General features: G+C 39.1%; 1 protein-coding gene across 1 annotated transcript in view; it reads right to left on the bottom strand.

Moving 5' to 3' along the window:
• PNOC (prepronociceptin) overlaps nucleotides 1–25,522 on the bottom strand; it is a 51,758-nt gene that overhangs the window by 24,812 nt on the left and 1,424 nt on the right. The window contains exon 2 of the mRNA XM_069075381.1: nucleotides 6,719–6,869. Within this exon, the coding sequence (XP_068931482.1) occupies nucleotides 6,719–6,844 (126 nt within the window). The 5' untranslated portion in view covers nucleotides 6,845–6,869. The remainder of the gene's footprint in view (nucleotides 1–6,718; nucleotides 6,870–25,522) is intronic.

Here is a 25,522-nt window from a genome sequence, read left to right as displayed (position 1 = left end):
TATCTGTTCTGTAAGTCCTAAACTTTCTCAGAAGTCTTCCTTGTTTCCACTAATATTGGATCACTTATGGTTGGGGGTGGGGAAGGGAGGAAACATTTATATAGTTCCTACTATGTGCCAAGCATTGCGTTAAGTGCTTTACAAGTATTTTCTCAACTGATCAACAACCCTGAGTGGTAAGTGCTATTATCACCCACATTTTACAGTTGAGGAGACTGAGGGAAACAGAGGAGTAAGGAAAACCTGAGTTCAAATGTGGCCTCAGAAATGTCCTACCTGTGTGACCCTGGGTAAGTCAATTAACTTCTATCTGCCTCAGTTTCCTTACCTGTAAAATGGGATAATAACAGTACCTACCTTGAAGGGTTGTCATAAGAATCAAATGAGATATTTGTAATACATCACAGAGTTGTTATGATCCTTAAATGAAATAAGATCTGTTTAAGTTCCTTGGCAGGGACTAATTCATTTTTTGCCTTTGTATCCCTATTCACTTAGCTCATTCTCCAGCCCATTGTAGGTGTTTAATAAATGCTTATTAAACTGAACTCAACTGAATATGTAAAATGCTTGGCAAACTTTCAAGGGCCAGATAAACATCAGTCATTATTATTATTGTGAAAGCTTAGACTTTGTTTTTTGATGAACACTCTATATATTCCTAGATGAATGTATACTGGTGAATGGGTTTTCCCAAAAGCAGAATGAGGAAGCATCTCATGGGCCTATCAGCATGCTAAGTGGACGCTGACCTTTTATCCAGGTAAGAGCTTCATCCTAGAGGAATAGAGGAAAAGGGCAGAGAAATCACTCTATCTCTCAGCTTGGAAATCTAATCATGTTTGGTTGAAATGTACTTGTTAAATGTACCTCGGTACTTTTTCTATATATTGGTTAGTTTTGCTGAATTTATTTCTTTCTTCTCTTTTATCCTTTATTATAGGGACTGCTATAAGCTGTAAGGAAGGAAAAGGGGAGGTATACATTGGGAAATGTAGGTGACATGAAATCAGAAGGCATCTAAATGTAGTTTAAAAATATGGCCCCAGTGTGACTTGGACTTGTAAAGTCAGGCTCCTTATGCTGAAATAGATGTTTCCATCAGGGAACTGTCCAATGTCTGATCTGTTGCTGTGATCATTTCTAATTAATGAGTAGATCTGTAGTAGCTAGATACCAGATACAAGAGATACTTGAAGCAATTTCCAAGCTCCATGAGAGGGAGAGTGCTGCAATGAAACCCCAATTCTCAGGATAGGAAAACGCAGGGAAATAAATTATTTTGAATAGGTGAGTTTTCTGCATCTCCAAGGGTTTAACTCTTTAAGTGAATATTTTTAAATATATTTTTAACCATTGGAAAGAGTGTGGAACTTGGAATCAGAGGGACTGAATTCAGGTTCCCAGTCTTAACTACCCATGCATGTGACCTTGGGCAAAGCCCTTGTTCTCCCTGGGGGCTCCTTTTCCTCAAGAGTCAAATGAGAGGGAGGGGGTGAATGAGATGACCTCCAAGGTCCCTTCCAGCTCAAGTTCTATGATACAAAATGGTCCTAGACTTCTGTACCTTTTTTGTGGCTGCTTTTATAGTTTTTTAATGTTTCTCACTCCATTTTTAATTTGTTGCTTGTAATATTCTATAGGAGAGGCAGCTGGGGGCATAGTGGATAGAGCACTGGGTCTGGAGTCAGGAAGACTTGAGTTAAAATTCAACCTCAGAAACGTACTAGCTGTGTGACCTTGGGCAAGTCACTTAACCTTGTTTGCCTCAGTTTCCTCATCTGTAAAATGAGTTGGAGAAGGAAATTGCAAAAGCACTCTGGTATCTCTGCCAAGAAAACCCCATGGACAGTATTGATATGCTATGGTCCATGGTCTCATGAAGAGTTGGATACAACCAAACAACTAAACAACAACAAAAGTGTGCTATAGCAAGGCAGCTAGGTGGTGCAGTGAGTGCATAGAGCACCAGTTTTGGAGTCAGAAGGTCTGAATTCAATTCTGACCTCAGACACTAACGGTGTGATCTTGGGAAAGTCACTTAACCGCTGCCTTAGTTTCCTCAACTGTAAAATGGAGATAATAAAGTTCCTACTTCCCAGGGTTGTTGTGAGGATCAAATGAAATAATATTTGTAAAGGGCTTAGCACAGTGCCTGCAACATGTTGTTTAGTCGTTTTTTTGTTGTGTCTGACTTTGTAACCTCATTTAGACTTTTCTTGGCAAAGATCCTAAAGTGGTTTGCCATTTCCTTCTCCAGATCATTTTACAAATTAAGAAATTCTGGCAAACAGGGTTAAATGACTTGCCCAGAGTCACACAGCCAGTAAGTGCCTGAGGCTGGATTTGAACTCAGGTCCTCCTAACTCCAGGCCTGGCATTCTATTCACTGTGCTACCTAGACTGGCTCATAGTAGGTATTTATATATGCTCATTCTCTTCTCCTGAATAGGCTTCAGATGAGGGCCAGGGAAACTTTTCTATACCAGTTTTAGTGTACTGATTTTGTGGATCTGTTTTGCTTTCTCCAGGGCCTTCCTTGCTTCCTTCCTGTTTCTTGGCTGTGGTCTGGGTAGGCAAGATTGCTTTATACTATATAAACGAGGTACTACTCTATTTGTCTTTTTCTGATCCAGTCTTAAAGAAAGACCAGGGGCCAGAGAGCAGCCACTGCTGTCAATAGCCAGAAGGCACCAGCATTGCTCTTGGAGATAAATATCTTTTAGTATAGACAATGGATAAAAGCAAGGAGAGTCCAGGCTTGTGGGCTGGTGTTTAGATCTGCCCACTATACTATGGTGGTAGGGCTGTGTTTTGGAAAGGTCAGAGAGCAAGAGAGTCATATGAGACTTCTTTAGGGCAAAATGGGGCCACCCCTCGTGGGGTCCATTCACCTTTACCGCTTTTTTTGTCTTGATATTCTCCTGTGTCCTGTGTTACTGGGGGAGACCTTGTGCCATTGGGTTCTGCCTCCAGCTGTCTAAGATCTGACCTGATAACACCTGTTGGGCCCTTCCCCATTCTCACGGACCTGCCTCTGCCAAGTATGGTAGTCATGGTAACTGGATATCAGCTAGACAAGAGGCACTGTACATGTTGGTAGTATGTTTCTTTACCATAAGACAGAAGAAGAAGAAGCACATAGTATAGGGGACACAGGAGAAACTATTAGCACTCAGAGCTAATTGGAAGAGCAGCTCTGGGTCTCTTTCTCACTAGAGAACACCAAAGGCAAGTGAGTGACTTTTCTAGTTCCAGGAGGTTTTAACTTCAAGGGAAGAAATTCACAGCAAATGAGGACTACTCAGTGGTAGTCACAGCTCATATTTTATAGTACTTATAGTTTATAAAGTCCCCAGAGGAAAACCAAGGTTAGTGATTGAGAACACTGAAGGTAACATTTGTCCTTGGGCCGTTTCAGGGTAGGTCTGACCTTCATGACCCCATATGAGGTTTTCTTGGCAGAGATACTGGGGTGGTTTGACATTTCCTTCTCCAGCTCATTTTATAGATGAGGAAACTGAGGCAAGCAGGGGTAAGTGACTTGCCCAGGGTCACACAGCTAGAAAGTATCTGAGGCTGGATTTTAACTCAGGAAGATGAGTCTTCCTGATGCCAAGCTCCAGTGTTCTACCCACTATACCACCGAGCTGTTCTTTAAGATAGCTAGTTGTCCTTGGATCTTTTAATTTCTTTATATTTCAATGTAGAGTGTACTCACTTAGAGAGGCAGCTTGGTGTATTGGATAGAGACCTCAAAGCCAGGAAGACCTGGATTCAAGCATGGTCTCTCAGAAACACTGAGTGTGTGACCTTGGGCAAGTCACTTAACCTTTTAGTGCTTTTGGCAATTTCTAAGAATAGAAATAGCAGAGAAGCTTCTTGCCTGAACTGGTAAGAGAGTTTCCTTACCTGAAAGCTCTGTACTCCAATGAAATCCCAGCTCCAGTCCTCATCCCTCCTGTGTGTCCTATGTAATACTAGGCATTTTTATACATATTAGTTTTAGGATCATAGGTTTAGAGATAGAAAAGACGTCAGAGTTCATCCATTTCAGCCTTCCTGCCCTTTTACAGGAAACTGAGACCAGAAAGGTTGATTTACTGAAGGTCACAGAGCAGGCAGAGTTAGGATAGGAATCCAGATTCCCTGGGTCCAAATTCAGTAACCCCTACTCAACTTTGTCTTAAAAAAAAAAATAGAAAAACTGTAATTGTCAGGGGAAAGGAAGTGATAGAAAGTATCTGCCTCGTGAATGTTCACAGTAAGAGGGTACTTCTGAAAGTAATATCTCCCATCTCACTTCTTGACCCCTCCAACTCAGTTTCCTGTCCCCTAATCCCTCCTTGACAATGAATTTTTTTTAACCTCCTTAATTTTTAGTTGTTCCCATAGGCTCTCAGTGTGGTAGAAAGAGCATAGGACTAGGAGTCCAGAGATCTGGGTTCTAGGTTGGGGTTCTAGTTCTGGATTCTAGTTCCAGCTCTGTCACTAACAACCTATGTGACTTCTCAGGACTTCAGTTTTTGCATGTGTACAATGAAGGAGCTGGACAGGGGTAGTCTCCAAGACCCTTTCTAGTTCCCACATTCTGCAGTCTCTAATTATCTAGGGTAGGCTTTTAGTCTAGGCTGCTTGTTAGAGTGTGGATTAGAATACCCAGTAGGCCCTCAGGTCAGGGCGGCCTATGTCCCAGCCTCTTTGAGACTGACTCTCAGATGATAAAGGCCTGAGTCTATCGCTATTTTCCCTGGGCCCTTTAAGAGTAGATGCTAATGATTCCTTCAGGGCTTGGGGGCCTGAAAAGGAAGGTAGCCCAGAACTTGACATGAGGAGGGTGCTTTGGGGACCAATGGGCTGCCCAGAATAAAAACTGAAGGTACTTGGCTTTGCCACCAGTTAGGTCCCCTGAGGGTCCATGTAGGAGGGAGGAAACTTTCCAAAAGTGGTGGGAAATCCAAGCACCTGAGGCTGGGTCTGCCTCTTCATAATACCCCCAAACTAGACTCAAGTGTCCCTTTCAATCATACCTAATATGTAATTTGGCCCTGTTCCATGTCTTCCAGATGGTCAAGACAAGGCTCAGCAGCTTGGGTGGTCCTGGATTTGAGGTTCTGCCCTTCTGGGCTATGACGACAGCATCTCTACTCAGCTGACTTCTATGGCTGACCAGAAGTCTTAAATGGAGAGCTAGGGTCAGAGCATTTATTGGGAGGTTGGCAAGGCAGGAATGAGGGCAGAACTGAATGTCAGTCCTAGATCCATTTCAGTAATGTGTTAGCTTTCTGTATATATTACAAATTTATATATGTATATGTGTGTATTCATGTGTGTATATGTATATCTATACATATATAAAATACTATCTCATTTTATCTTCACATCAACCCTGGGAGTTATTACTATGACCCGCATTTTACATTTGAGGAAATTAAGGTAGACAGAAGTTAAATGACTTGTATATGGTCTCATAGCTAGTAAGTCTGAGGTGAAATTTGAACTCAAGACCTTCGGACTCCAGGTGCAGTACTCTGTCTACTATACCATCTATCTGCTTATTAATTACATTATGTATTTAATAGTGTGGGCATTTTAAAAAGCTTGAGAGGTGTGAGATGTGACATCTTATGTAAGAAGTGGGAGATGGCATGGTACAGTGGAAAGAATGCTAGGTCTGAAGTCCGAGGACCTGGGTTCAAATCCCAGTTCTGGGGTTTAGTACCAGTGTGACCTTAGGCTTAACCTCTCTGGTCCTTAGGTCCACATATGTAAATGGAAAGAGCTGAACGAGATGACCTCTTAGGACCCTTCTAGCTTTCTATCAATGATCCTAGAATACTCCCCGAAGTGTTCCCTGATTCTCTCAATTGGAATTAATATCTTCCTTTTTGTAACCTTTTCTTTGTTCCTATTGCACACACTTTATGGTTGTTCAGTGATTTTCAGTCATCTCCAACTCTTTGTGACCCCATTTGTTGTTTTCTTGGCTAAGATATTGGGGTGGTTTGCCATTTCCTTCTCTAACTCATTTTACAGATGAGGAAACTGAGGCAAATAGGGTTAAATGACTTGCCCAGGGTCACACAGCTAGTAAGTGTCTGAGATACTTTGAGCTCAGATTTGAATTCAGGGAGAGGAGTCTTCCTGAGTCCAGGTCTGGCCCTCCATCTACTATGCTAAAGTTAGCTCCCTATAGCACACCCTTGGCATATTCTAGTTTACATAATTTTTATCTTCATACCTGCCTTTTCTCCCCACAAAATGGTAAGTTCCCTAAGGGAAAGGGTTGGGGCTTGTCCGATTTTTCTTCCTGGGGCTTAGCATAGGGCCTTCCATGTATTAGGTGTTTGCTAATATTCATTGAACGGAATCAATTAAAAATTAAAATACAATGCCGAGAAAGGAGAAAATCTTCTCTTTGTTATTTGGCAGGATGGCCTGAGAAAGGAATTATTATATAAATGAACTTTGTCAAAATCCATTTATGTTACATTAAATTGAAAAACTAGGTTTTGAGCAAGTTAAGCACGATGAAAACAGGCCTGAGGAGATCTTCTCATGTTGCGTGTGTGCTTGCAGATTAGGGGCATCTCCTCTAGCCCACCCTCTAGTATTGCAGGATGTGGGAACTCCAGACCGGGAGAGCTGACTGTAGTAAGTTAAAGGAGCACAGTACTCTTTGTGGGGTTCAAGAATACCTAGGTGTGATCTTGCTTACATCAACACTGAAGCTGTCCCGGGATGGGTGAAGCTTCTCTCTGCATGTCACACAATCCTTCTGACAGTCGCCGAAAACGTTGGAAAAGAGACCCAGCAACAGGAGGTCATAAAGCAGGGTTTTCATGATGTTGGAGGCAGGAGGGAAGCCACTGAAAGACAAAGGTAGGGCGGTTTAGTGGGGAAAGCATGTGGGCTAAGGATTCCCAACACATAGGAAGGACAAGGTGAAAAGTCTCTCTGAAAATCACAGTACAATTTTAAGAGTAATTTACATGTAATCTATATTATTTACATTACATTATTTTTGCCAACATTTTCTTAAGTCTAGACTCTAGATAATCAACAAAACAATCAAACCCTGATTTGTGGTGTAAATGCTCATATGGAAAAATTTAACAATTGGCTCCTTTGCCAGAGTGAGTTGGCTCTAGCATACCCTTGGAAATGCCTTGAAAGAGAAAGGCTGAGAGAGCTGTTCAGATTCTCCTTTCATGATGATATTGAAAAATGCCCAATGTGATTGTTTTAGATCCGGTCCCTTTCATGCTTAAGGAAATTATTAGGGGTATCTCTATTGGGGTTATTTCAAGATAAAGCTAGGTGTAGGTTAGCCTGAGTGGTCAAAACAAAGATAAGTGTTTCATCTCCACACAGACCAGTGAGCCTCCTAGAGCTGGTGAACATGTGCACACACAGACACACAGACACAGACAGACACACACCACTCTTTCCTTGGTCACAATCTGTGCCAGGTTCTTAATCCTGGCCAATCTTAAGGGCATGCTTTTAATTACAATGGGAAATTAGAAAAGAGCATGTGAATGAGCCAGCCCAAATCTATCATTAACTGGGAAAAGAATTCAGAGCAGGTAGCATCATTTTCATAAAGACAGGACACATCATCATCCTAATACTTAATCATAGAATCATGGAGTTGGAAGCAACCTTAGATATACATGCCACCCAATAGTAATAATAGATGACATTTATATGGAATTTCACAAAGCAAGCCCCTATAATAGAATTATAGCTTCAGAGCTGGAAGGAACCTTTGAGATCATCTAATTCAACCCCCTCCTTCTGCAGACAGGGATATTGAAGCTAGAGGGATTAAGTGAATTGCTAAAGGTTTGATGCTATTGAGTTGTATATCCCACTTTCTGTGCTCCCATTTGGGGTTTTCTTGGCAAAGATGGTGGAGTGGTTTGCCATTTACATCTCCAGCTTATTTCACAGATGAGAAAAATGAGGAAAACATAGTTAAGTGACTTGCCTAGAGTCACACAGCTACTAAGTGTCTGAGGCCATATTTGAACATAGGTCCTCCTGATTTCGGGGTCAGTGCTTTCTATCCACTGTACCAACTAGCTGCTCCCTGCTAAAAAGTTAGCCAGAGGGGCGGCTAGATGGTTCAGTGAATAGAGCACTGGCCCTGGAGTCAGGAGGACCTGAGTTCAAATTTGACCTCAGACAATTAACACTTACTGGCCATGTGACCTTGGGCAAGTCACTTAACCCCAATTGCCCTGCCTTTCCCCTCTCCAAAAGGCAAAAAAAAAAAAAAAGTTACCCAGATAGTAGTCAGGATTTAAACCCAGATCCTTTGACTTCAAATCCCATACTCTTCCCATTGTACCATGATTCCTCCCCTTGAGCTTCAATTCCCTTTTGGAGGATTTTTCTATTCTACTGCTTTCAGCCTGGAAATAGCTCATCATATTTGGGAAAACAAAGCAGGATGGAAATGGAATAGCTTTACCTTATTTTTGTCATCTGTTTACATTATACAACCTTTCCTAAAGAGTGAACTTAATTCTTCCCTTTAAAATAGATATTTAATTAAAATCTAATTATTGGATGTCAGTACAACTAATTAATCTTTTATATTTAAATTATTTAATTTAAACATATAAAGCATCATAATTTTCCAATCATTTTTCTCAGGTTTCTTTCTCTATTCATTCTCATTCAACTGGTCCTTTCCTATGTTCTTAGTTAGCATGTGCGCCATTCTTCTGATTCTGCCTTTTTAATTTTTATTTTTTCATAGAAATCTTTCTATATTTCTTCGTGTTCCTATCCTTTTTTTTTCTCCTTTTTTTGCCTAGAATATAGTCTCTTTTGTTGTCCTTTTTCTCCCCTCATCAACTTCATTCCATTCTGGACTCATGCCAGACTCTATTCTGACTGGTTGATAACACTCTTTAGTATTTGTCCTTGGCTAGGTGCCCTTGTTTCCGTCTTTTACAAATGTTCTTTTAAGATATGAGCTCATCAGAGATTTCCCTGCTCAGATACATTAGTAACAAACAACTTCAGAATAAGGAAGGACCTCTGAGTCCATCTAGTCCAACCCATATGTAAATGAATAAATCCTTAATAATGTGTCCGTCTGATCATTTTTTTGTCCAACCTTGGCTTGAAGGCCTCTAGTAAGGGAGGAAGCCAATCTCCCCCTTCAAGGCAGCCTATTTCTTTTTGGAATAACTTTCAACTAAAAGGAAACTTTTCCTTATTTTGCTTCTAATTCTGCCCCTCTCCAGACTTTCCCCAGCTGCCTTGTTACCCCAGAACATCCCTCTGCCATGCTGCCCCAGTTTCCTATTCATGAGTTCCTTCTGGAGCCACCATTTTGGGGAAGGGCCCAGCCTGACAGGAAGGATTTGCTCCTGACTCTCTGGACTTCACCTAGGAGCTTTCCTTCCACATTCCCTTTTGTGCACTGTCTTCCATCATTAAATGGAAGTTCCTTGAGGGAAGGGAAGGACTGTCTTTCTGGTTGCTTGTATTTGTATTCCTAATGCTTAGCACAGAGCCTAGCCCATAGTAAATCTTAATGAATACTTATTGCCTGGCCAAACAGTCTATCTTCCTTGATATAATGGAAACTCCTTGAAAGGAGGGATTCTTTCAATTTTTTGTATTTTTATTTCTAGTAAGTACTTAATGAATGCTTGCTGAGTGATTTCTTGCTACCTGGTTCTGCTTTGTGGGGCCAAGCTGAACAAGTCTAATTGCTGTTCTCCATGGACAACCCTTCAAAAACTTGGCAGCACTTATCATAATCCCTTTAAATTTTATCTTCTTCAAGTTAAATATGCCCAATTATTTTCATAGATCCTCCATGACCTGGAGGCCTTTTGTCTTCCTGGTCAAATTCCTCTGGGTGCTTTCCAAGCAATGTCCTAGACCCTTTTCCTCTCTTGGTGTAGCCTTTGACTATCAAATTAACTTTTTGGCTGCCATACTACACTACTGATGTAGAATGAGTTTTTGTCCATCTGAAAGCCCCAGATCTTTTCCAGACAAGCCATCTTGTACATAGAAAGTTGATTTTTTGAATCCCAGTGTAAGACTTTTATCCCCTATTAATTTTCATTTTAATAGAGTACTACTAACACTCTAATCTGTGGAGATCTTTGGGTGCTGAACTTGTCATTTAGTGTATTAGCTATCTGTCCTTGTTCTACATTAGTTGTAAATTTGACAAGCAAGCCATATCTACTTTTATCCAAGTCATTTATAAAAATGTTGAACAGCACAAATCCCTGGGGCAGTCCACTAAAGACCTCTTTCTAAGTTGTTGCTGAATTAATAATTACTATTTGTTTTAAATCCAGCTACTCAATTATCTCTGAATACACCTAGATTTACTATAGTATGGTCCATAACTCTCTGGCTTATCCACAGGAATAGCATGAGGTACTTTGTTAAATGCTTAGATAAAATATATTTCAAAGTATATTGACAGCATTCCCTTGTTCAGCTGATTTAGTAAACTTATCATAAAAATAAAATAGTTAATTTGGCATAATCTACTTTTGAGGCAACCATACTGGCTCTTTATGGTCACTAGATATTCATGTACCAGTCTTTTGATAAAAACTTGTATAATTTTGTCAGGAATCATTCAAACTCCCTGACCCTTAGATTACAGAGTCTGTTTTCTATCACCCCCTTTTTGGGGGGGGAGATCAGAACAATCTTTGTCATTCTCCAATCCTTGGTAGTGGCCCAGTAATTGCACCTACCAATTCTTTCAGTACCCTCAGAGGTAGTTCAATTGGGCCTGGTGACTTGAAATCATCCTGAGTAACCATTCTTTGGGTGGTATTCTTGTTCCCCATGTGAATCAATAGAAGTGGGTATCAATGTAAAGATTCTGGGGAGATTCTCTATAACATCCCAGAAGATAGTAGACATCTTTGTTGCTTATATCAGTTCAACAAATATCTGACTAATTGTCACTCAGCAAAGAATCACCACTGCTTCACTCTTCTTTCTCTGGTCACTACTGGATGACCTTTCACTTGGTAAAATCTTAGAAGCACAAAAATCTCTTTCCCTCCAAGATAGCTCAGTTCACTCCTTCATAGGAAAAGCCCTGTACCTCTTATGTAGTTTCAAGATTCATTGATCCTTCTTCTTCCATTCCTTTTCTATATCACATTTCTTCTATGATTCAAATTAATTCCTAACTCAGGCAAGAATTTCTCTCTACCTTTTCCATCCCTTTTTACTTTTTGCTTGCTTCTTGAAGCATTTTTTCCCATTCTTTTGAGCAACATTTTATTCTCTCTGATAACCCAAAGAGTAGGAAATGCTTTCCGTCAGTATTTTCTGAACTGTTGGAGAAAGTGAGACCAACGTATACTTTATAATACATCACATGTAGAAAAATAGCCCACTGTCTACAGTCCTCACAAGATTATTTTTGCCTTCTATAATTCTTGGGAGTAAAAGTTACAGTTCTTTATCTTTTATTTTCTAGAACTCCCCTATATGACCTACATGATCCCTTTGGCTGAGTACTGGCAGCAATGGGAATAAAGTTGCCTTGGTCACATGTGTTCCCTACATATTTCTTTACTTGTGAACTCTGGGGATGTCTACTCTTCCCAATGGTGTGGTGTGCATTTGTGGGAAAATGTACCCTAACTTTTTAGGGGTAGATGTTCTGTTTCTCATTGGGACATTTTAGTAAATGCCTTTCCTTTGAGATGACTGTGTTCTCTTACTGACTGATGAAAGGTTACTCACTGGTAGGGGCTCATGAACTAGGGTTTTAGAAATGCAAACCCACAGAGTACCTTGAACTTAGGATAGTCGTCTTCCAAGGGCCCAAACCTACGAATGCAATTTGGGAGGGTAGGCCAGAGGAGTTCTATACTTCAAATGGTGAAGGAAATGACAAGGGGCTATTCTGACAAACAAAAAGGAATTGGTTTCTGAAGAACAGTAAGAGGGAGCAGTGTCACAACAACATTTTAAAAGAAGAATATCTGGGAGCAGAAGGTTCTCAACAGTGTTAAATGCTACAGAGAGGTTAAGAAGGATGAGGATTGAGAAAAGTCCATTAGATTTTTCCATTAAGACATTATTGATCATCACATGAACAAAAAGATGGAGAACTAGACATTTTCTCTGCTCCTCATCAAGTCTCAAAACTCATTATAAAAATTATGCATAAGAGCTCTCTAAAAGCCAAAACACCCAAAACTCTTAATGAGATTACAGTTCAATGAACTGATAGCAAAGAAGGCTCTTACCTAATTCTTAATGTTCCTGGCACCAACCCTAATGGTGCTCATTTAGCACCCTCTCTCCTACCATTCCCCCAGACTCTGGCAGGAAAGCACCCATAGACTTCTGCTCTGGGATCTACTCAATGATTTTCTCCCCTCATTGCTGCTAGAGTCTCGCTAGCACACACTGTCCCTGTCCTATTTAACCATTCTGTGGCAACACCAGTGCTCAACTCTCTCCACCCTCTCCGCAGAATTAAAATAAGGAGCTGGAACAAAACATTGATACTCTATGTCAGGTAAACCTCCAAAAAAGCAAGATTCACAATCAAAGCAAAAACAGAAATTAATTGCAATAAGCAAGAAAACTATATTATGCGAAAGTAACCAGCATACAACAAGCCAATCTTAATATTAAATATAATGGTCTAACTGCTTTAGCATCTAAATTAATAAAGGGAAAATTAAGTGAAGTAGAAGAAGGCATAGATAACAATAGCAGAAGATGTTTGATGTCTGAGAGTTTTAGAAAAATCTAACAGAGAAATAAACAAAATAAAAAATATGGAATTGAACAAATTGCTGTTGAAGCTAAAACTAAGACATGGTGTCTTCTAAATAGGACTGCTTAAGAACATACACACACGTGTGTGTATATATGCATGTACACATATACAAGCACATACATACATACGTGTGTGTGTGCAGCACACGGAACATACACAAATATTGACCATGTATCAGGGCCCAGAAATATTGCAAATAAACGTTTAAAAAAAGCAGAAATAGTAAAGATGTGCTTTATAAACTGTAATGCAAAAGAAAATAGTAATCAGTTTAGGGAACACAAACCAAAGACATACTCAAATGGAGAAATGGAAACAACAGTGAAATTCTCAGTAGCAAGTGGGTCAAAGAAAAAAAAAATCACAGAAACCATCAAGATTATGTGAAAGTGATAAATGATGAAGAACATGCCAAAATTTTGAGGATTTTAGATTCAATTACAAAACACTCCTTAAAAAAATAAAGAATACTTAAATAATATTCAATGATCACTGATGAGCTGTACTACTATAATAAAAATGACAATATTATCAAAGTTAATTTATAGTTTCAATGTTATACTATTCAAGTTGTCAAAGGGATGCTTCACAGAATTAGGGAAAATAATAGCAAAATTCATTTGAAGAAACAAAAAATCTAGAATACAAAGGAAAATAATGAAAAAAGTTAGTAATGAAGGAGAAATAACATGTCCAGACTGCAAACTATATTACAAAGCAATAGGCATCAAAACCATTTCATGTTGGTTAAGAATATTCTCAATAAACTTTTTTTTAAAGGTACAATCTTAGTAACTTAGGAGACAGCAATTTCAGTTGAATAATAAGGTCAGAAGCCAAATTTAAGAGGGTTTAGAAGACTATGAGAGGAGAGGAAGCAGAATCACCTAGTACAGCTGGCTTTCTCAAAGAGTTTAGCTGAGAAGGAAAGGAGAGATATTAAATAATAGCTAGTCAGAATGTTATGATTAATTGAGGGTTTTTAAGGATATGGGAGACATAAGAGTCTTTGTAAGCATTAATGATGGAGAAGAAGAGGAAAAATTAGCAGATTCTGACATTTAACCTAGGCTCTGGGAGAGGATTCAAAGGATTCAAATAAAGTATAGGTCTAGTGGTGTAATATTTTCTATTTAGTATTTTATTTTTCTCCAGTTACATGTAAAAACAATGTTTAACATTCATTTTTAAAATTTTGAGTTCCAAATTCTCTTCCTTCTTCCTTCCCCACCTCCCCCTCATTGAGAAGGCAAGAAATTTGATGTAGATTATACATGTGAAGTCATGCAAAACATACCCATAATAGTCATGTTGTGAAAGAAAATATAGAACAAAAAAAAACCTCAGGAAAACAAGAAAGTATATTTCAATCTGTATTCATGCACCATCAGTTCTTTCTCTTAGGATGGATAGCATTTGTCATCATAAGTCCTTCAGAATTGTTTTGGATCTAGTGGTATCATATTTTTGAAAGGGAAAATGACCCTAAAACAGTTGGGAAGCTCTCAAGAATGAAATTCTGAAGATTTGAGAAAAATTATTCTGATGTAGATGCAAAAAAGGGATAGTGTCTAAGAAGAGCTATGTAACTACACAGGGAACTCATCAACAAACTCAAATAAAGACATCTATAGAAGATGAAAGCAAGAACAAGTAACCAAGATGAACACAGAAGAATAACATGCTCTTATCAGAATAGTGTCAGGAGTTGTAAATCCCAGAATGACCTAAGACCAGCAGTGAAGGTTAAGAAGAACTAAGGTTTTTGTTTGCTACGTGTGTGGTATATTGAAGGCAATAGAGATCAAAGAAGGGAAAAGACTGCTGTTGAGGGTCAATGGGATGACAATGATGATGATGATGACAATGATGATGATGATAAGCTATAAGAAGGATGAGGTGCTCAGCTCATTTTGCTTCTCTTCCAAGAAGAACATTGAACAATGGTAAGGCTAGAACAAAACTGGTTAACAGGAAGTGGAAACCTAAAGTAAGTAAGAAAATAGATAGCATCTATTCACCCTCAATGAATTCAAGTTACATAGCCTGCACAGACTACAGCTAAGGAATGGGCATATAGGATTGCTGAACTGCTGTTGATGATTATTGAAAGATTTAGAAGAATGAGAGAAATGTTGCTGAGCTATGGAAGTACAAATATTTCCCTGATTTTCAAAAAAGAGAAGAGGACTGGATCTTCTACAACCTTTAGACTAATGGACATTACTTCTCCTTCTGGCAAAATTATAGAACACATTAATCATGGGTTACCTTGTGAGTAGGTACAAAAGAATTAGTAATTTTGGAAAATTGGTATGGCTTTGCCAAGGACAGGTCATGTTAGACTAATATTTTCTTTTTCAACTGGGTTATTAGACTAGTAAATCAAGAGAATATTATAAATATACTATGCTTAGATTTCAGCCAAGCATTTAACAAAACCTCTTGGGGCATGATCGTTGATAAGAAAAAGAGATATAGGCCAGATGATAGTATAGTTAGGTGATAGAATAGTTATGTGAATGAACCATGTCAAAGAATTGTCATTAATGATTGGTCAATGTCAACTTGAAAGGACTCTAGTGAACTGTCTCAAGGATATATGGTTTTTCAATATTATGATTGCAGCCTTGGATGAAGATATAGATAGAATAATTGTCAAACTGCAAATTACACAACACTTGGAGGGTTCTTTGGTGATAAATTCCATGATTCAAAAGATCAGAGGTTTGAAACAGGTTGTTAACCTTTTTTTTGTCATGGGTCTGGTGGGGGGTGAAGCCTATGAACCATTTTTCTGAATAATGTTGTTAAATGTGCAAAATAAAATATATTACAAATTAAACCATTACATTTAAATGTAACTGTCACATTAAAAAAATTAATGGACCCCAGGTTAAGAACAATGGGCTGAATTAAATACGAAGCCCTACATTTGAAGTTCTGTGACTGAATTTAAAAAATCAAAACCAAAAGTATAAGATGAAGAAAATGTGGCTAGGCAACTGTTTGCACAAAATAATATCTGGGGGATTTAGTTGACTATAAACTCAATACGATCTGACAGTGTGGCAGCCAAGAGATCTAGTACTTTCTTAAATTACACTAAAGGGGAATAGTATCCAAACATGAGCTGATGTGAGGTAGTGAGCTGATAATTTTACCATACTCTTTCATTATCAGACATATCTAGATGACTGTACTCATGTTTGCATGCAACATTTTGCTAATGACATAAACATATTGGAACATTTCCAGAAGAAGGTGGTCAGGGTGGTGAGAGGATTGGAGAATATACCATATGAGGACTGGTTGAAGGAATTGAGGATGTTTAGTCTGGAGAGGAGAAGACTCAGGGGGGTACCTGGTGACTGTTTTCTAGTATCTGAAGGGCTGTTCTATAGAAAGGTAAGTGAACTTGCTCTGTTTGGCTCAGGAGCAAGGATGGAAGTTGTTAAGAGGTAAATTTAGACTTAGGCAATTAGGTAGCACAATGGATAGAGTGCCTGGCTGGAGTCAGGAAGACTCATCTTCCTGAGTTAAAATCTGGCCTCAGACATTTACTAGCTGTGTGATCCTGGACAAGTCATTTCACCCTGTTTGCCTCAGTTCCTCATCTCGAAAATGAGCTAGAGAAGGAAATGGCAAACCACCCCATCATCTTTGCCAAAAGAACTCCAAAATGGGATCACAAAGAGTTTGACATGACTGAAAAACAATTTGAACAACAACACAACAGATTTAGAGGTCAGGAAAAACCTCATTAATTAAAATAATAAAAAAATGCTTTGGGAGATTTCTCTTCACTAAAGGTCTTCAAGCAAAGGCTGGATAGTTACTTTCCAGGGATGTGGTAGAAAGGAATTCTATTTTTCAAGCAGAGTTTGGCCTGGAGAGTCTTTAGATCTAAGAGTCTGTGTGGAGTGTAGTAAGTAAAAGTACATGTCTCACCCTACCCAGCATCCCCTTCCTTTGCTGTTATGAACTCCAAGATGACATGGTCACTCTCTCCCAAAGTTCCTCTTCCACTTTTATATCACCAACCAGTTCTTCCATGTTGGTCTGAGTTAAAGTAGTTCTTATATTGATATCACTGCTTTATGAGTGATGAAATCATAGGCAAGGCAAGGTGAGGCAAGACAAGAATTTGTCTCACTCTACTATTGGTAGGATGAGACTACCAGCAGATGTCTGTGTAACTGAAGTTTCTCATTATAAATTTCCCCTTCCTGTCTCATAATTAGACATTAGAAAAGCATCATCTATATCTAGGACAAATCACTTAACCTTTCTTGGTCTGGGGTTCTGCATTTATAAAATGATTAAAATGGATGAAGTTATTGCTAACATCTTTCCCAGTTTCCAATTTTATGATCTCACGAAGTCTTCAATGTGTCCAAATAATCTATCATTTACTTCTGCAATGATGTTGCTCCTGTGTTTTTGGTTTCCAAATATTCTTCAATCTATATGCAGCCTCTCTCTCCCCTTCTTCCACCCCTGCTAAGCTCATGGATTTCTATACAGCAACATGGTGTGGTAGATAGAATGCTAGAGTCAGGAAAATTTAGGGTTAATTTCCACCTGATAGCTACTAGCAATGGGTGTGTGACCATGCGGAATTCACTTAATCTTTCTGAGACTCAGTTTTACGGTCTGTAAAATGGGAATGACAGTACCTCCAGTATCATAGGGTTATTACCAGGCTCAAATGAAAAGATGACGATAATAATAATAGCTAACAATTAGATAGCCCTTTAAGGTTTGCAAAGTGTTTTACATACATTATCTCATTTGATCCTCACAATAATCCTGTGAGGTGGATGCTATTATTATCCCCATTTTACAAATGAGGAGACTGAAGCAGACAGAGGTTAAGTGACTTGCTCAGGGTCACAAACTCAGGGTTGAAACAAAAGACTTCCTGATTCCAACTCCCATATTCCATCCAGGGTATCCATATTAAGTGCTTTGCAAACTTTAAAGTATTATATAAATGCCAGATATTATTAAAATCCTTTTAACTTTAGCGACAGCGTGGTGTGGTAGAAAGAAGAGCTGTCAGAAAGGTCTGGTTTCGATTCATGCTTGATAAATGCTAGCTTCGTCACCTTAGACAAATCATTTCACTTTTTTGTCTACTCAAGCATTTCTCTTAATTATGTTACACAGGAGGGGCTGATCTGCATCTGTGGAGGGCATTTCTACATTAGAAGTTTCCTTCATTGATGAAACTACAGGTTTAGGAAAAAGAAAGAATCTAGGAAGAGGGGGTGGTCAAGTGCAGCCCTTTGAATGAATCCAAACTTCACAAACCAAATTCCCTTAATAAAAAGAATTGTTCTGTAAAATTTGGACTCAGTCAAAAGGCCACACTCAAGGACCTAGAAGGTCACATGTCACCTCGAGGCCACAAATTCCCCACCCTCTAGACTTTGGCAAAGCATTTGATGAAAATCTTTCCTGTTAGTCTTGGGCGAAAGACAGAGAAATACAAGCTAGACAATAGTACAATTAAGTGGATTGGGAACTGGTTCAATTACTGAAACCAAGGAGTAGTTATTAATGGTTTGATGCCCATTTGGAAGGAGGTCTCCAGTGTAGTGCCCCAGGGATCTGTTTAAAGTCTTATATCAAAATGAGCTATGATCATTCACCTGCATCTAAAGGCATAACATCCAAGAATAAGGGTATGATAGTCTCAAGGAACTCTGCCCTGTTTAAACCACATCTGCAGCAGTTCTGTTTTTGGTACCCCATTTTAGGAAGAAAGGAAACTAGAGATCCCTATGTTTCTTTTAATCCTTAGTAGCCCTAAGGCTCTCTCTTCTCTTTCTCCATTAGTTCTAGGTGGTCTAATTAACTCCTCTGTGTTCAGCTATGACTTCTATGCATATTACTTTAAGATTTCCAGTCCAAATCTCTTTCCTGAACTCTATTCCCACATCACCAACTATCTGTTGGATGGGGCAAGTGGAGTGATAAAAGGCTTGTTCACACCAGAGAGGGATTTGTTGAATGAACTAAACTGGAGAAGAAAAGACTTGGAAGGTCACGATCGCCATCTTCAGTCATTTGAAGGGCTCTCGTGGAGAAATGTTCCTTTAGGTTCATAACCTTGGTGCTATCTTTAATTCGTCATTCTTTCTTACCCCACATATCTAATCACTTGCTAAATTTTTATCATTTCTAGCTCCACAACATTTCTCACATCCATCCCCTTCTTTTTATTCACACAACCATGACCGTGTTACTTCCAGCCCTCATTGCCACTTGCCTATATTCTTGAACCAGCCTACACAGTCTCTCCGTCTTCAAAGTCTCTCTTCTTTCCCTCTTCCAATCCATTCTCCACCTGAACTGTCAAAGTGATTTTCCTAAAATGCAGGTCTGACCATGTCACTCTCTCCTCAATAAATTACAATGGCTCCCTATTGCTGCCATGATTAAACTATAAGCTCTCATGTTTTGTTTTTAAATCCTGGCCCTGAGTTCCAATTGTGTTACAGGCTCTTCTCCCCATACACTACAATTCAGTCAAACTGATCTTACTGTTTCTCACACATGACATTCCCTCTGATTTCTGTACTAACCACCCTCCATGTCTGGAATGTACTCCTTCCTTATCTTCACCTCTGAAAACCCCATGTCTCCTCCAATACTCTACTCAAGTGATACCTTACAGAGTGAAAACTTTCCTGATTTTCCCAGCTGATACTGCCCTCTCCTCTCCCCTTCATTCTACCTTGCATTTATTTTGTGTGTATTTTGTGATGTGAGCCCCTCCTGAGCAGAGATAATTTCACTTTTGACTTTGTATCCCCAGGGCCTTGGCCAGTGCCTGACACAAGAACTAGGAACAATTGATGAAATTTGCTAAAAAAAAAAAAAAAGTAAGCATATGATGTTAGGAAAAACTTCCTAACAGAGCTGATTGAAAGTGGAATGAGCTGCCTCAGATTCATGCACAGTGAAGGTCTTCAAGAAAATTCTGGAGAAGTACTTGTCAGGTACATGGTAGAAAGAGTATTTTATTCAGGTTTGAGTTGGGTTAGATAGCTGCTGGGTTACATAGATACCTTCCAACTGAAATTCTGTGATAGCTAAGTGACCTTGGACAAATCCTTTCCCCTCCCTGGACCTTGCTCTGTTTCCTCATCTATAAAATGATCTTCATAATTTTAGATTCTTCTTAGTCTGAAGGGATTTTTAAAACCTCTTTTTTGCCCAGAAGGAAAACTCAGTTATATCACCAGAAAGACCTGGGTAAGGGTGATGTGTCCCTAATTGATTCCATTTTCTAGATCTGATAAAGGTAGGAGCTCCATTGTGTACTAAAATAACTAGATAACCAGAAATAGCTAGAAAACTGAAAAGTAAATGTGTGTGGACATTGTGGCTAAGGATTTGAGAATTCCAAAGAAATAAGATGGGCCCCTTAGTCAATCCTACTCCCCTCAGGGCCGGGTATTGACTGTCACCAATAATTAAGGAAACCAGGGGCAATGTTTCTTGTTAAGGCATGACACAAACATTGGAGATCCAAGAGGATCCCTTTTGCCAAGGTTTCCCTACAATTCAAGTCAGATCTCTGTAGAAAATGGTTTATATTATCATTAGTTATACACCTCCACATGAACAGAAGGGACCCACAACAACTCAACAAGCACATTTTGAATCCATACTGTGTTCAAGCCATGATTACTGCGGAGGTGCTAAGGAAGTGTGAGAGAAAACTTGTAGTGAAGTTTTCCCATTCTGAACATTCTATTACATTCTTATTTCTTCTTTATACTTTGTAACTGAGTTCAGTATCGTTTCCCCATATATATGGGGTCATTGTGTATTTCAAGGTAATGTAAGAGCTATTGGGTATGAATACAATTGATTGGATTATCTATTGATACCAAATTAGAGGCATTTTTAGTTTGGGGATGAGTGAGGTGCGAAAACCAAGTGAATACTTCTCAAATTTAGAGTGGCTTCAGCATCCACTAGGCCTAAGTTTAGAAGTCACATGACCTTACAGGAATCTGGCACTTAGAGCAACAGAGACCCTCCCCAGTGCCAAATAAGAACAAAACTGCTTTCCTGGCTTTACATTGGACATCTACATGTTTTCATGTTCTTTGTCTCCGAGGTAGATTCCCGAGCTTAGATTGTGAGCTCTTCTCCCCACCAGTGGGAGTGAAGGCCAATTGGGGGTTGGGAGGTTTCGAGTTAAAGGGTATATAACCGAGTGCTTGCTTCTTGCAAATCATCTCTCTTGCCTGATCCCTGATTGGAGCAGAGAAGCCCTTTCTCTTGAGATTGTAATAAAACTCCTTTTTGTTTTTACCTTGAGAAGTCTCCCTATTTTATTTAAGTCTGTGGTCTCTGACCCACACAGAAGCAAAGATGAATGAGACAGGGACCCTGCCCAGTTTTTAGCTCCCTTTGTCTTTCCCTCATTAGAGTGTTAACTCCTTGAGGGCAGGGATTATCTTTCTGCTTGTATTTGTATCTCCAATGCTTGGCATAATGTCTGGCACATAACAAGAGCTTAATAAATGCTTGTTGACTCAATTTGACTTGACCTGTCCTCAAGAAGTTAAAATATAGTAAGGGAATGACAAGAGATTGTAAACTCCCTGAGGCCAGGGACTGTCTTCTGCCTCTTTTTCCCTATGACTTGGCACAGTGTCTGATACATAGTAGGTATTTGATTAATATTTATTTAATCAAGATAAGGTTGAAAGGATAAAGGGCTATAAGAAAACAGACTGTAAGATTTGCAAAGCATTTTATAAATGTCATCTTATTTGATCCTCCAACAACCCTGAGAAGTAGGTGTGAAAAAACTGAGGCAGACAGAAGTTAAGAAACGTTCCCAAGGTCACACAGTTAGTTAATGTTTGAGGCTGGATTTAAACTGAGGTCATGCTGACTGCAACTCAATACTTTATCTACTGTGCCACCTATAAGGACAAAAGCTGTAAGAGAAAGAAATAGGGAAATCTGGGAATATATCCTGAAAGAGTGGGCATTTGCTTTTACGTATCCTAGCCTAGTGGGTTGAGGAAAGGAAATTTCCTAAGGAACAGGAGAGGAGAACTAAATGATAAAGTATAGCAGCAGTGAGGTCTATCACCTTAGAAACAGCATGTTTATTCATACCTTCATACTGGATATAGTGATGTCCAGCCTAACTTGAATGCCACTGATTTTCCCCCTTTATCTACATCCTGCTCTATTGAATGAAAATTCAAATGTACAAATCATTTTGTAAGCCTAAAATGCCAAGTTTGTTGTTGTGCAGTCATGCCTGATCCTTTATGATTCCATTTGGGTTTTTTTGTTTTGCTTTGCAAAGATACTGCCATTTCCTTCTCTAGCTTATTTTATAGATGAAGAATTGGGGCAGAGTTAAGTGACTTGTCCGAGGTCATGCAACTAGTAAGTATCTGAGGTCAGATTTGAAACCATCAAGATGAGTCTTCTTCTGGCCCTGGAGTAAGGAAGACCTGAGTTCAAATCGTGGCCTCTGATACTTAACACTTACTAGCCATGTGACCTTGGGCAAGTCACTTAACCCCAATTACCCAGACTTCCCCCCTACAAAAAGCAAAAAAACAAACAAAAAAAAGATGAGTCTTCTTGTCTCCAGGCCCAGTGCTCTATTCATTCCTCCACCTAGCAGCCCCCAAAATGCCAATTACATGTCAGCCATTACTTTTATTATTATTATCACTTACTATGTGTCAAGCACTGTGCTAAGTGCATTACAAATATGGTCTCATTTTATCCTCACAAGAACCTTTGGAAGTAGATACTATTATTATCCCTATTTATATAGGCAGATAACAGTTAAATATCTTGCCCCAGTAAGTGTCTGAGTCTAGATTTGAATTCTGGTCTTTCTGACTCCAGACCTTTGACTCTATCTTCTGTCCCATCTGACTGCCTTTGTAACAATCATTTACTAAGCTCCTACTATATGTTAGGCACATAGTATACAAAGAGTGAAACTCTTCCACTTCCTCAAGAAACATCCAATTCTAGTGGAGGAAACAGCGTGTAATGGATAAGAATATATGGAAGACATACAAAACAAAGCCAAGTGTAATTTTGAGAGGGAGGGCAAATGTAGTTGCAAGGAGTGGGTGGAAGGTGGAATCAAGACAGGTTTCTTGTAGAAGCCAGCGATTCTCCCTAGCTGCTAGTGCCTTCTCCTCTAAGGCTACATTGCATCTACTCTATATATCTTATGTGTACTGATTTAAAATACAGAATAGTTCTTCCATTAGGATGTAAATCTCTCAAAGGCAAGAACTCTGCCTTTTTGTACCCCTCCCCCACTGAACATGTAGAATAATTTTTGCTTAATAAACACTTGTTGCCTGACAATCAATGAGCCTACACATATTAAGCAATTAATAAATGCTTCCTACTTATTGATTGCTTGATTTAAGCATGGGTTTTTAACCCTTTTTTTCTATCAAGGACCCTTTGATAGCCTGGAGAAGAAGCCTTTGGACCACTTATGAGAATAATATTTTTAAATGCAGAAAATAAAGTACATAGGAATACAAAGAAAAACAATTATATTAAAATGTGGTTAGGAAAATACTTATTTAAAGATACACAAATTCACGACACTAGGTTAATAAGTTCTGGAAAGGAAACCAGGGATTCCACCCCCACCCTTCAGCGCTCAATGAATGTCCCACCTCTTCCAGGAAGCCTCCTCCAGGAGCAGTCACACTGATCTCTCTCTGCTCTGAACATCGAGAGGGCAATTTGTTACTTATGAGCCACAAGCAGCCTTTTGACCAAAATAGCCAAATGAATTTGTTCGTGTGGACTCATCTTATTAGGGGGCCAAGGACAAACAATGAATCATTAGGTTTGAGAGACCAGCAGGACTCAGGTCTAGAGCTCTCATGGCCTTCTTCCCCAACCCCCGAGCCCCAAAGCACAGTGTCCCTGAGGACAGAGCTTAGGCCATTTCTTTTTAGCCAGTACCGCCATTGGAAATCCCTAGCCCACGTCTTGTTTCGTGGCTGTCTACTTGTCCCCCTCCAAGCCCTCTCCCTTCAATCTAACCCTTCAGAATTCCTTCCCTAGGCTCTGCTGCCTTCCAGGTGCTAATTAGCTAATCTGATAAACTCTTTGGACTAATGTAGTAAAGGAAGATTAGAAGGGCTCCTTTTAGGGACTTCTCTATCTCTAATTCCTAGGCATTCTACTCTCAGAAATTATAAAAAAAAAAAAAAAGAGCCTCTAGGAGGCAGCTAATTGTTTTATTTCCATTTTATTGTATGAATTGACATCAATAAAATAATAAAAATCTTCAAAAGATACAGATGAAGTTGGTGGAAGAATCCCCCCTACCACATCAATAAAAATAAAGAATTGTAGAAAATGTAATCCAACCCCACCCAAAATTATTTTCAAAGAATACATATATATTTCATTTTCTTTCTTATTGTGAATAATAATATAGTAATATAATAATTATATTATTATAAAGGAGTAATAATAATTGCTTCAGTGACAATGCAAATTTACCTGTATTTCCTTTCTAGGAATAATATAAAAATATAAGAAGCTGTGAATTTGTTACATAGTTTTTAAAAGATACTGTATACAGTATATATACAGTTTATAGTTTTCTCAAATATATGTATATAATGTTTTCCTCATATATGTATATATTAAATATCTATATACGTAGATATTTCTATGAATATCACAACAAATGGTCCCTCTCCATTTAAAAGTTGCTGTACTATATAATTTAACCCTTACTTATGTATTGGTGCTCTTACACCAATGCAGCTTGACTCAGATGGCTTATAGTTAGGAATGCCTGGAATCAAATGCTGACCCTCATAGCTGTGTGTTCCTGGGCAACTCATTTAACCTCCATGGATCTCAGTCAACTCCCAAGGATTTATGTACTAAATAAATGGATTGTAGTCTGGTGGAGTTCCCACACTAGGAGTTTCCCATACTGATCCTGTCAAAATTTCCAGGTAGTTTCTTGTATAATTTTAAAATATTCTCTTGTGTTAGTGTTATCTTCCCAACTAGATTGTAAGCTCCTGGAGGGCAAGGGCCAGTGTTTCATATTTCTCTTCTATCCTCACTGGGAGTTGGGTGAACAGCAGTTGCTCGATAGATACTTGAATGATTGAATGTACAATAGCTGCCAGGCAGCTTCTGCCATAAGACACAGAGACCAGGGTTTTTTGAGATTAATCTTGCAATTACTCCCTTCAGTGACAATGCAAATTTGCCTGCATTTTCGAAATCCCTGAGTGCCCTCAGCTTAGTTGATAATTTAAAGCCTGACAGCCCATTCAACTCTGAAAAAAAAAAGTTACTGGAAATGTGTGGCATTGTCCCACAGTGCCCCCCACAGGCAGCAGATAAAACAGCCCCTATTCTTTTGACTAACCTGGGGAGCTCTCATTGCAAAAGGTCTCTGCCTAGCTCAGAGGGCTAGGTGACCACTACTCTCTTTCATTAAACGGGCCTAGACATAAAAGAAAGAAGGCTTCATGTCCCTAGCTCTTTTGTAAATGGTATTTCCCTGCGACACTTTTGCAAGGGAATGAGACATGCATGGGCAACCACAGACAGCTGAAAACAGGATTTTGTGGGATTTTGATGGGAAACAAAGCACACACAATTACGTAATACATACACACATATGTACATACAAAC

The sequence above is a fragment of the Petaurus breviceps genome, unplaced genomic scaffold, assembly GCF_028583685.1.
Source record: "Petaurus breviceps papuanus isolate PSGF00001 unplaced genomic scaffold, PetGlider_PUasm1.0 90919, whole genome shotgun sequence".
NCBI lineage: Eukaryota > Metazoa > Chordata > Mammalia > Diprotodontia > Petauridae > Petaurus > Petaurus breviceps.
This window is presented reverse-complemented; position numbering and strand designations above follow the sequence as displayed.